The sequence below is a fragment of the Tursiops truncatus genome, chromosome 16, assembly GCF_011762595.2.
Source record: "Tursiops truncatus isolate mTurTru1 chromosome 16, mTurTru1.mat.Y, whole genome shotgun sequence".
NCBI lineage: Eukaryota > Metazoa > Chordata > Mammalia > Artiodactyla > Delphinidae > Tursiops > Tursiops truncatus.
This window is the reverse complement of record NC_047049.1, coordinates 31,525,647-31,539,081: the sequence shown is the minus strand read 5'-3', so window position 1 is coordinate 31,539,081 and position 13,435 is coordinate 31,525,647. Positions and strand designations below refer to the sequence as shown.

General features: G+C 42.9%; 1 protein-coding gene across 5 annotated transcripts in view; it reads right to left on the bottom strand.

Annotated features, from left to right (window-relative positions):
- Positions 1-12,119, bottom strand: part of ALDH18A1 (aldehyde dehydrogenase 18 family member A1) — a 46,976-nt gene extending 34,857 nt beyond the window's left edge. Inside the window, exons 1-2 of one of the 5 annotated variants that reach the window (XM_019939681.3) lie at positions 11,956-12,084; positions 8,630-8,745 (exon numbers count right to left, since the gene is read on the bottom strand). In XM_019939681.3, the coding sequence (XP_019795240.1) occupies positions 8,630-8,717 (88 nt within the window). In that variant the 5' untranslated portion in view covers positions 8,718-8,745; positions 11,956-12,084. Of the gene's footprint in view, positions 1-8,629; positions 8,746-11,955 lie in introns of those variants that run through there. The other 4 variants (XM_019939679.3, XM_019939678.3, XM_019939677.3 and 1 more) reach the window with 4 other exon arrangements.
- Between the last annotated feature and the right edge of the window lie 1,316 nt (positions 12,120-13,435).

Sequence of the window (13,435 nt, the reverse complement as noted above, 5' to 3'; positions counted from 1 at the left end):
CTTCCTGAATTCTCATGAGTTAAGACTCATGATTAGGTATTATTATGAATTAGTTATTATTATTATTAGCTTCATTTTATAAATAAGGAAACTGAGGCTCAGACAAGTTGAGTAACTTACCACCATTACCAGATTGGAAAAATGGCCACAATACTTGAAGCTTCTCCCATTAACAGGTGGAGTCTATTTTCCCACTCCTTGAATAGGGGCTGGCCCTATGACTTGCTTTGACCAATACAATGTAGCAGAAGCCTAACTCTGTGTAAATTCTGAGCTTAGGCCTCAATAGACCTTATCACTGCCATGCTTGCTGTTCTTGGGAAGCATCATGTGAAGAAGCCACAGATAGCTTGCTGGAAGATGAGAGGCCATGTGGAACAGAGATGATCTATCATCCCAGCAGATTCTCCCCTGGCCCTTAACAATCAACCCTGAGCCAATGGAGAGCTGACAAGGACACAGAACCACTGTGTAGCTGAGCATGGTCCAAAATGCCAACTCATGGAAATGTGACCGAAATCCATAGCTGTGGTCGGTCACTAAGTAAGTAGCAGAGATAGTTTTCAAACACAGGGAGCCTAGTTCCAGACCCTGAACTTTTAAACTTTACACTCTTCTTTACATGAATAGGAAACAGATTTTTCCAATGATGATAAGCTTGATTAGCTGATAAGCATGTCCTCTTGCAGTAAGGTTTTGAGACAGACTGTTGATAACATTTAGGTGTTATCAAGAGATAGGCAACTCAAAACATCATAAACAGCCTTTCAACAAATGGTGCTGGAACTAGACCTCTAGATGCAAAAAAATGAACCTCGACCTAACCATCACACCTTATACAAATATTAACTCAAAATGGATCATGGAGGGAGTGCTGGCTACCCAGAGAGGGAGGGAGCAGGCAGACCCCAGCTCAGAGCAGCTGTCTGGACACCTTGAGTTTTGGAGTGGGGGGCGCTGGCTACTGTGAACTTGGACCCCATCATGGTAGCCTTCCTCAGGATGCTCTTTCTTTTGTCTGCCCAGCCCTGGAGTACAGCAGCAGCAGAGAATACTTGCTTCTCTGCAATGTTGTGTTGATTCATGGAAATTCTGATAAGAAAACCTGTGAGCCTTGGCATTTAGAGCACATCACTTTCTATGGTGTGAACTGTGCCATCACTGTGAGGGGTTAAAAAAATTGGGGGACTGGCACTTCCGGTCAAACCATCGTGTGTAGCAGCATTCTTCATCAAGGGTCTTGGTGCTCTGGCTGGGTGTCAGGCCTGAGCCTCTGAGGTGGGAGAGCCGAGCTCAAGACACTGGACCACCAGAGACCTCCAGGCCCCACGTAATATCAATCGGTGAGAGCTCTCCCAGAGATCTCTGTCTCAACGCTAAGACCCAGCTCCACTCAATGACCAGCAAGCTACAGTGCTGGACACCCCATGCCAAACAACTAGCAAGACAGGAACACAACCCCACCCATTAGCAGAGAGGCTGCCTAAAATCATACTAAGTTCACAGACACACCAAAACACACCACCAGATGCGGTCCTGACCACCAGAAAGACAAGATCCAGCCTCATCCACCAGAACACAGGCACCAGTCCCCTCCACCAGGAAGCTTAACAAGCCACTGAACCAACCTCACCCACTGAGGGCAGACACCAAAAACAACGGGAACTACGAACTTGCAGCCTGCGAAAAGGAGACCCCAAACACAGTAAGATAAGCAAAATGAGAAGACAGAGAAATATGCAGCACATGAAGGAGCAAGGTAAAAACCCACCAAACCAAACAAATGAAGAGGAAGTAGGCAGTCTACCTGAAAAAGAATTCAGAGTAATGACAGTAAAGATGATCCAAAATCTTGGAAATAAAATGGAGACAATACAAGAAACATTTAACAAGGACCTAGAAGAACTAAAGAGCAAATAAACAATGATGAACAACACAGTAAATGAAATTAAAAATTCTCTAAAAGGAATCAATACCAGAATAACTGAGGCAGAAGAGAATGGATAAGTGACCTGGAAGACAAAATAGTGGAAATAACTACTGCAGAGCAGAATAAAGAAAAAAGAACGAAAAGAATTGAGGACAGTCTCAGAGACCTCTGGGACAACATTAAACGTACCAACATTTGAATTACAGGGGTCCCAGAAGAAGAGGAGAAAAATGAAGGGACTGAGAAAATATTTGAAGAGATTATAGTTGGAAACTTCCCTAATATGAGAAAGGAAATAATCAATCAAGTCCAGGAAGTGCAGAGAGTCCCATACAGGATAAATCCAAGGAGAAACACACCAAGACACATATTAATCAAACTATCAAAAATTAAATACAAAGAAAGTATTAAAAGCAGCAAGGGAGGGCTTCCCTGGTGGCGCAGTGGTTGAGAGTCCGCCTGCCGGTGCAGGGGACACGAGTTCGTGCCCCAGTCCAGGAGGATCCCACATGCTGCGGAGTGGCTGGGCCTGATCCATGGCCGCTGGGCCTGCACGTCCAGAGCCTGTGCTCTGCAAGGAGAGAGGCCACGGCAGTGGGAGGCCCATGTACCGCAAAAAAAAAAAAAAAAAAAGCAGCAAGGGAAAAGCAACAAATAACATACAAAGGAATCCCCATAAGATTAACAGCTGAGCTTTCAGCAGAAACTCTGCAAGCCAGAGGGAGTGGCAGCACATATTTGAAGTGATGAAAGGGAAAAACCTACAACCAAGATTACTCTACCCAGCAAGGATCTCATTCAGATTCGACAGAGAATTTAAAACCTTTATAGACAAGCAAAAGCTAAGAGAATTCAGCACCACCAAACCAGCTTTACAACAAACGCTAAAGGAACTTCTCTAGGCAGGAAACACAAGAGAAGGAAAAGACCTACAATAACAAACCCAACACAATTAAGAAAATGGGAATAGGAACATATATATCAATAATTACATTAAATGTAAATGGTTTAAATGCTCCAACCAAAAGACATAGACTGGCTGAATGAATACAAAAACAAGACCCGTATATAAGCTGTCTACAAGAGACCCACTTCAGACCGAGGGACACATACAGACTGAAAGTGAGAGGATGGAAAGAGATATTCCATGCAAATGGAAATCAAAAGAAAGCCGGAGTTGCAATTCTCATATCAGACAAAATAGACTTTAAAATAAAGACTATTAGAAGAGACAAAGAAGGACACTACATTAATGATCAAGGGATCAATCCAAGAGGAAGATATAACAATTGTAAATAGTTATGCACCCAACATAGGAGCACCTCAATACATAAGGCAAATGCTAACAGCCATAAAAGGGGAAATTGACAGTAACACAATCACAGTAGGGGACTTTAACACCCCACTTTCACCAATGGACAGATCATCCAAAATAAAAATAAATAAGGAAACACAAGCTTTAAATGATACATTAAACAAGATGGACTTAATTGATATTTATAGGACATTCCGTCCAAAAACAACAGAATACACATTCTTCTCAAGTGCTCATGGACCATTCTCCAGGATAGATCATATTTTGGGTCACAAATCAAGCCTTGGTAAATTTAAGAAAACTGAAATTGTATCAAGTATCTTTTCCGACCACAACGCTATGAGACTAGATATAAATTACAGGAAAAAATCTGTAAAAAATACAAGCACGTGCAGGCTAAACAATACACTACTTAATAACCAAGAGATCACTGAAGAAGTCAAAGAAGAAATCCAAAAATACCTAGAAAAAAATCACAATGAAAACATGACGACCGAAAACCTATGGGATGCAGCAAAAGCAGTTCTAAGAGAGAAGTTTATAGCAATACAATCCTACCTTAAGAAACAAGAAACATCTCAAATAAACCACCTAACCTTACATCTAAAGCAATTAGAGAAAGAACAAAAAACCCCCAAAGTTAGCAGAAGGAAAGAAATCATAAAGATCAGATCAGAAATAAATGAAAAAGAAATGAAAGAAATGATAGCAAAGATCAATAAAACTAAAAGCTGGTTCTTTGAGAAGATAAACAAAATTGATAAATCATTAGCCAGACTCATCGAGAAAAACAGGGAGAAGATTCAAATCAATAGAATTAGAAATGATAAAGGAGAAGTAACAACTGACACTGCAGAAATACAAAGGATCGTGAGAGATTACTACAAGCAACTCTATGCCAATAAAATGGACAACCTGGAAGAAACGGACAAATTCTTAGAAATGCACAACCTTCCGAGACTGAACCAGGAAGAAATAGAAAATAAGAACAGACCAATCACAAGCACTGAAATTGGTGATTAAAAGTCTTCCAACAAACAAAAGCCCAGGACCAGATGTCTTCATAGGCGAATTCTATCACACATTTAAAGAAGATCTAACACCTGTCATTCTCAAACTTCCAAAACATAGCAGAGGGAGGAACACTCCCAAACTCATTCTATGAGGCCACCATCACCCTGATACCAAAACCAGACAGAGATGTCACAAAGAAAGAAAATTATAGGCCAGTATCACTGATGAACATAGATGCAAAAATCCTCAACAAAATACTAGCAAACAGAATCCAACACCACATGGAAAGGTTCATACACCATGATCAAGTGGGGTTTATCCCAGGAATACAAGGATTCTTCAACATACGCAAATCAATCAATGTGATACACCATATTAGCAAATTGAAGGAGAAAAGCCATATGATCATCTCAATCGATGCAGAGAAAGCTTTCAACAAAATTCAACACCCATTTGTGATAAAAACCCTGCAGAAAGTAGGCATAGAGGGAATTTTCCTCAACATAATAAAGGCCATATATGACAAACCCACACCAACATTGTCCTTAATGGTGAAAAACTGAAACGATTTCCACTAAGTTCAGGAATAAGACAAGGTTGCCCACTCTCACCACTATTATTCAACATAGTTTTGGAAGTTTTAGCCACAGCAATCAGAGATGGAAAAAGAAATACAATGAGTCCAAATCGGAAAAGAAGAAGTGAAACTGTCACTGTGTGCAGATGACATGATACTACACATAGAGAATCCTAATGATGCCAGCAGAAAACTACTAGAGCTAATCTATGAATTTGGTAAAGTAGCAGGATACAAAATTAATGCACAGAAATCTCCTGCATTCCTATACACTAATGATGAAAAATCTGAAAGAGAAATTAAGGAAACACTCCCATTTACCATTGCAACAAAAAGAATAAAATACCTAGGAATAAACCTACCTAAGGAGACGAAAGACCTGTATGCAGAAAACTATAAGACACTGATGAAAGAAATTAAGGATGATACAAACAGATGGAGAGATATACTATGCTCTTAGATTGGAAGAATCAACATTGCGAAAATGACTATACTAGCCAAAGCAATCTACAGATTCAATACAGTCCCTGTCAAATTACCAATGGCATTTTTCACAGAACTAGAACAAAAAATTATACAATTTGTATGTTAACACGAAAGACCACGAACAGCCAAAGCAGCCTTGAGAAAGAAAAACGGAGCTGGAGGAATCAGGCTCCCTGACTTCAGACTATACTACAAAGCTACAGTAATTGAGACAGTATGATACTGGCCCAAAACAGACGTACAGATCAATGGAACAGGAAAGAAAGCCGAGAGATAAATCCATGCACATATGGTCACCTTATCTTTGACAAAGGAGGCGAGAATATACAATGGAGAAAAGACAGCCTCTTCAATAAATGGTGCTGGGAAAACTGGACAGCTACATGTAAAAGAATGAAATTAGAACACTCCCTAACACCATACACAAAAATAAACTGAAAATGGATTAAAGACCTAAATGTAAGGCCAGACACTATAAAACTCTTAGAGGAAGGAAAACATAGGCAGAACACTCTATGACATAAATCACAGCAAGATCCTTTTTGATCCACCTCCCAGAGAAATGGAAATAAAAACAAAAATAAACAAATGGGACCTAATGAAACTTAAAAGCTTTTGCACAGCAAAGGAAACCATAAACAAGACGAAAAGACAATCCTCATAATGGGAGAAAATATTTGCAAACGAAGCAAATGACAAATGATTAATCTCCAAAATATACAAGCAACTCATGCAGCTCAATATCAGAAAAACAAACAACCCAATCCAAAAATGGGCAGAAGACCTAAATGGACATTTCTCCAAAGAAGATATACAGAGTACCAACAAACACATGAAAGGATGCCAAAATCACTAATCATTAGAGAAATGCAAATCAAAACTACAATGAGGTATCACTTCACACCGGTCAGAATGGCCATCATCAAAAAATCTACAAACAATAAATGCTGGAGAGGGTGTGGAGAAAAGGGAACCCTCTTGCACTGTTGGTGGGAATGTAAATTGCTACAGCCACTATGGAGAACAGTATGGAGGTTCCTTAAAAAACTAAACATAGAACTACCATATGACCCAGCAATCCCATTACTGGGCATATACTCAGAGAAAGCCATAATTCAAAAAGAGTCATGTACCACAATGTTCACTGCAGCACTATTTACAATAGCCAGGACATGGAAACAACCTAAGTGTCCATCGACAGATGAGTGGATACAGAAGATGTGGCACATGTATACAATGGAATATTACTGAGCCATAAAAAGAAACAAAATTGAGTTACTTGTAGTGAGGTGGATGGACCTAGAGTCTGTCATACAGAGTAAAGTAAGTCAGAAAGAGAAAAACAAATACCATATGCTAAGGCATATATATGGAATCTAAAAAAAAAAAGGTTCTGAAGAACCTAGGGGCAGGACAGGAATAAAGACACAGAGTAGAGAATGGACTTAGGGACATGGGGAGGGGAAGGGTAAGCTGGGATGAAGTGAAAGAGTGGTATTGACATATATACACTACCAAATGTAAAACAGATAGCTAGCGGGAAGCAGCCACACAGCACAGCGAGATCAGCTCGGGGCTTTGTGACCACCTAGAGGGGTGGGATAGGGAGGGTGGGAGGGAGGCTCAAGAGGGAGGGGATATGGGGATATATGTATTATGTATAGCTGATTCACTGTTATACAGCAGCAACTAACAAAACAATGTAAAGCAATTATACTCCACTAAAAATGCTAAAAAAACAAAACAAAACCAAAATGGGTCATGGACTTCAATGCAAAAGTTCAAAATTTTTAGAAAAAGAAACAGGAAATCTTCAGGATCTAAGGCTATACAAAGAGTTCTTAGACTTGACCTCACATGTACAATCCATAAAATGAAAAACTGATAAACTGGACCTCATCAAAGTAAAAAAAACTTTCCTCTGTGAAAGACCCTGTTAAGAGACTGAAATGTCAAGCTACAAATTGGGAGAAAATACTTTCTAATCACAAATCCGACCAAGGACTACTCTGTAGAAGACATTAAAAAACTCTCAAAGTTCAAAAGTAGAAAACCAAACAATCCAATTAAAAATGAGCAAATGACATTTCACTGACGAGGATATACAGTCAGCAAATAAGCACATGAAAAGATGTCCAACCTCACTGGTCAATAGAGAAAAGGAATTTAAAACCACAGTGAGATATCATTATATATCTATCAAAATGGATAAAATCAAAGAGTGGCAACATCAAATGCTGGTGAGGATGAAGAGAAAGTGGATCACTCATACATTGCTGGTGTGAATGTAAAATGGTACAGCCGCTCTGCAAAAACAGTTTGCCATTTCTTATAAAACTAACTACCACATGCAGCTAACATACAACCCAGAAACTGAACTTTTGGACATTTATCCCAGATAACCAAAACTATGTGCACACAAAGTCCTATACACGAATGTTCACAGCAGCCTTATTCATAACAGACAAAAAATGTTAAACAACCAGTTGTTCTTCAATGGTGAATGGTTACACTAACCGTGGTACCCCCATACCATTAAATCCTATTCAGTAATAAAAATGAACAAACTGACAGACACAAGAACTTAGATGAATCTCCAGAGATTTACGCTGAGTAAAACAAGTCACCCCCAAAGGTCACATACTGTATGATTTCATTTATATAACATTTAAAAATTATAAAAATGGAGCACAGATTAGAGGCTGCCAGGGGTTAGGGACAGAAAGGAGAGGACAACTAGAAAAGAGAAACTTGAAGGATCCTATAGTGATGGAAATCTTATCTTGACTCTATCCACCCTGGTCAATACCCTGGTTGAGATACTGCGATAACTGGGGAAAGGGTATAAGGGATCTCTCTGTATTAATTCTTGCAACTGCAAGTGAATCTATAATTATCTCAAAATTAAACACTGAATTACAAAGAAGGAATGAAGAAAAATAGCGTGCAAAAAATCCTGGGGGATTAAATAAAGGTAACACTTTATCTTTAAAATTTTTTTTAAATTTTGAGTTATTTATTTGACATACCAAAAGCTGTACAAAATTAATGTACACAAGTTGATGAGTTTGCAGGTAAGCATACACTCGTGAAACCATCACCATAATCTATGCCATAAACCTATCTATCCCCTCCAAAAATTTCACTTTATTGATAAATACAAACACGACGTTTCACCAGTAGGCTGCCTCCTTGCTTACCGCCTTTGTCCAATTCTGCCAAATTACATTTTTTTTACTTTTTAAAACCTTGTTGAAACACACTTGGACCAAACCTCCCACATATTTATGTTTCCTACGGTACCTACAAGATCTGGAGAGTGTTGTGGATTGGACCCAGGGCAGGAGACGGTGGGTGAAGGACGGGGACCCAGAGCGGCAGACTCGACTCAACATGCTGCGAGGTGGTCACTGACCAAGGTATCTGCAGAATGCATTTTAAAAAATGAAGAATCAAAATACTAGACAATTCACTTTATTTTCGTCCACCTCCCCACACTGAGAGTAAAAACTTGACTCTCCTGCTCCAAACTCCCCTGTATTAGAGAAACTCCCACCTCTTCTACACATAGAAAAGAGAGAAAAAACAAATGGCTCCTTCCCAGGCTCTGACTCTATTCTTCCTTTCTTACAACCATCTTCGTTTTTTCTTTAAAATTAATTAATTAATTATTTTTTGGCTGCGTTGGGTCTTCGTTGCTGCGCGCGGGCTTTCTCTAGTTGCGGGGAGCGGGGGCTACTCTTTGTTGCAGTGCACAGGCTTCTCATTGTGGTGGCTTCTCTTGTTGCGGAGCGTGGGCTTCAGTAGTTGCAGCGTGCGGGCTCAGTAGCTGTGGCGCATGGGCTTAGTTGCTCCACGGCATGTGGGATCTTCCTGGACCAGGGCTCGAACCAGTGTCCCCTGCACTGGCAGGCAGATTCTTAACCACTGTGCCCCCGGGAAGTCCCAACCATTTTAGTTTTTATGTAAACAAATTGAAACTAAGGATTATGAATATTTTGAGTGACAAAAAAATCTTTAAGGTATAATGTTTACGTATTGATATTAAATCTTCACCACAATTCCTATACCATTAAGGAGTCTCCAACAGATCAAAAAACAGATTCAACATTCCGTAAGCAGCCATCTCCACCTTCCTGCTTGCACCTCCCGACAGAACTCTGAAAACCACATATTTGAAACGTCAGCTTGATCCTTGCTGACACAAGAAAAGGGAGGAAAGGTCGGAGGCTGCTGTTTTGTCTTTCTTCTTGCCGTCCACAGGAATCCAAAGCACACTCTTGAATCCCTGGGAAGGAGTGGCAATGCCTGCAAATGGCTGACATCTGAAATGACCATGGGCACATCTCTTGGAGGATGAGTACATACCTAGAAATCTCAGAGCTGAGAACATAGTGGCTGTGGGCATTTTCCCACGGTAGGTCAAGTTTTAGACAAAGATTAGTTTATTTCACAAATAGGTAGGGGGCTTCTTCATCTATCTATCTTCATATATACATATATATACAAATATATACACACACACATATATATATAAAAACACAGAGAATATGCCATTCATTATTGCAGCTGTTACACTACAGGGACATGGTTGTTTTCACAAGATAAGAAAAACACTGTGTGTTCTTTGCTTGCGGGTCTCCTTTTAACTTCTCTATGTATTGGTAGATATATTCAACCCTCTTAAACATGCCTCAACGTGCTTAAACATGCCTCAAAAGACTAGCATTTTGCCTCAAAGTGAAGAGAAACAAGGAATGGTTAATGCTCTTCAATTTATACTGCACAAAGGTACAGAAAGAAGAGAGAAGAGACTGGCAGGATACATCTGTTGTAAAAGATATGGCCTCTAATAGGCAATAGAAAGTGTTAAGTGCTCTCTGTTGACTTCAGTGTTTGTGACAGTATGGAAGGTCCCAAGAGAAAATTATTTGCATAACACTGAAGCATGATATGAGCCCATGATCTATATTTGCTGCTTTTACAAATTCCTTCAGTAATTATTGCTAAACAATTATTTACATATGAATTCTCCAAAATAACCCTAGAAGAGCCAAAAGGGTAAAATAATCAAATAGTGACACTAAAATTCTAATTCTATCTCCTTCACAAACTTTCCCCAGCAACTCTAGCATTAATTTCTGACTGGTTCATGTGCTACTGCTGATTTTCCCAACTAGATTATAAACTTCCCACTGACAGCATGGTAAACATGGGACACAAGGATTTTGGAGTTGGAGAGATTTAGGTTCAAGCTTCGCACTTGCTAGCTGTGTGCCTTGCTAGCTGTGGGTCTTCCAATCTTTCTAAGTCTCAGTTTCCTCATCTGTAAACTAGGGACAATAACAGTAAGGACTTCATAGAATTATTGTAAAAGAATGCATGGAATGCCTGGGTACAAGAGATGCTCAATAAACATCTGCTCTCCTCTGTCTGTCTTTCAGACACTAATGATATCTTACAATGCATTTCTTTCTTTCTTTCAGGACCTGTCACAGGCACAAAGAATTCCATATCCTCTGATAGACAGATGTAATCATAAATTATATTTATGGACTGTTTACCTCTCTCTTATCTATGAATAACTGAAAGCTCTGAATGTTTAAGGTAAGTTATCAGGTTGAAGACTGATCTAGAAATCAGGCCTCCCTGCCTCTCTCATGGCCTCTGACTGACCCCTACCTCACTGCAAAGGATAGTTCATCCTGCCAGAATTTATTATGCCCTCAAAAAGTACACGGCTAATTCCAGGGAGCAAAGGTTATGTGTGTCTGTCTAGACTCCATGTCATCAAATGAAAAGTTTCCATGTTTTGATTCAAGACATTTCTCAAGTACCTTTTTACAGGTTCTAAATAGAAAGCCCTTATCTTTCTTACTTGAAGAGCGAACTGAACTTTAGTCTCAACAAACGTCGCCCAGAAACACAGGCTTGGTATATGGTTCACCGCCTCTAGATAAAGCTCACCGCCTCTAGAGCAGAGAAAGGTGATGGGGGAGGGGATGGATCTGGGCCCGCCCTGATGTGCCAGAAGGAACTCTTCACAGACCGTATGCCACGCTGCGAAAGGCGGTGGTGAGCGAGCTCTCCGGCTGCGGGGTGGGGGGGAATGGTTTTCAAGAGGGGATAACGAAAGCCCGGGCGGGCTGCGAGGGACTGCACACACACGCCCCTGAGAGTCGCCGTGTGGACAGTCACAAACAGGGTGAAACCCCACCACCCATGCAGGTGCACTGGAAGCTGGCTCCGGACTCCTGGGCGGAGAAGGGGTCCGCTGGGTCGTCAAGCCTCCACATGGATCAGTTCCTGCATTTGGGTGTATCCGAGGGCTGCCACGGAGTTCGGGTGCCCGCAGTCCCCGCTGCGCCTGGGCCTCCGCGCCCGGGCATGTGGCGGTGCAACGCGCTCTGGGCGGCCCAGCCCGCCACCATCCCTCCGCGCTCCCACACTCACTCGCGGGCCCGACCCGCCACCCTGCTGCGGCCGCGCGCCCCGGCAGCCCCCTCGGTCGCCCGCGACCCTGCGCACACACCTTCCCTCGCCCAAGCCCGGGCGACGCCTCAGCCCCCGCGGAGGCACCGGCGCCACCCCATTCCCGCCACTGTCCCCGCCATCCTCGCCGCCCGCCCGTACCTTCCTGAACGCAGCCGCCCAGCCCCGGCGCCCGGCCCGTACTACACGCGGACGGATTCTGGAGCCGGCTTACACTCCCTTTTCTTCCGTCCACGTCCCGCAAGGATGACGTTACGTCCACAGCGTTGGAATAAACCCAGGCCGCGCGGCCTCCGCTGTTGACGCGACGCAAGGGGCCGGCCCGGAGTTGCGCCGCGGCAATGGCGTAGGCGCCTTCTGAGAATCGGGCCCGCGCTCCACGTGGCGAGCCCAGCCCGCTGAGGCCAGGCGGACGACTGGGGGGCGGGGGCGGGGGCGACGGGGCGGGGCTGGAGCGCTCTGGGTGAATGTCCATGTCCCAGGAGCAGACGGGAACTGGGCTGAAGAGGGTCGCCCATCGGGCCTTACAGGGAGGCAGAAAAGATGCCTGGATCCCTCAGCTGCTTGGTCGATCCCATACGGTGTGTTTGTCACTGTTGATCATCATATCCCAGGCACACCTCAGAAATATCAATCGGTTGGATCAATGTACACAATTTGAGGATCCCACAATCCAGGCAAACTTCTGCTGCCTCAATGGAAATATGTTGGCACTGTGATAAAATGATTTGCCCCCTAGTCGCCTGGAGATTTCCCCAAGTGTCCCAGCCCAACTCTCGTTCAGCAAGGGCATTGGTGAGACTACTGTAGTTTAAAATAGTTGTATTTAATCCCTGGCAACTGACACCATTCCAAAGGTGAATGCGGATCCACCCTTTAAATTAGATTTCAGACTCTCTCCCTCTGTTATACTTGCTGTGTTTTCCTCAAAGGGCACATTCCTGCATAGGCACAGAGGTAGTGCTGGGCACGCTGGGCACGTGGGGGGTTGGGGAGGGCAGAGCACTTGGGTGGAGGTCGGTGACGAGGAAGGCATCTTGCCCCTTGCGTAGTTGTCCCTGAGAACATTGCTGAGCCTATTTATTCATTCCCTCGCTCTTAAAACGTTGGCTACTTCATGTAGCAGGCATTCCCTAGGTTTGGAGGAAGACATCATCATCTCTCTAGATCAGTCCATAGCCTTATGAGAAGGCAGACAGGTGAGCAAAAGATTACAGCACTGTGTGATTAATATTAGAGGAGGGGGTGCCCAGGGGCACAACAGGCAAGGCTTTGAAAAGAGTAGATATTCGAATTGTGCTTTTTTTTTTTTTTGTGGTACGCGGGCCTCTCACTGTTGTTGCCTCTCCCGTTGCGGAGCGCAGGCTCAGCGGCCATGGCTCACGGGCCCAGCCGCTCCGCGGCATGCGGGATCTTTCCAGACCGGGTCACGAACCCGTGTCCCTTGCATTGGCAGGCGGACTCTCGACCACCGCGCCACCAGGGAAGCCCTCAAATCGTGCTTTGAAGCACAAGAAGTAGTTCACGTATAAGAGGGGAGCAGGATCACAGGAGGAAGAGGGAATGGAATATGCAGAGGCAGGAGACACCCTATGAGGAGAGGCTGCATGTGGGACATGAT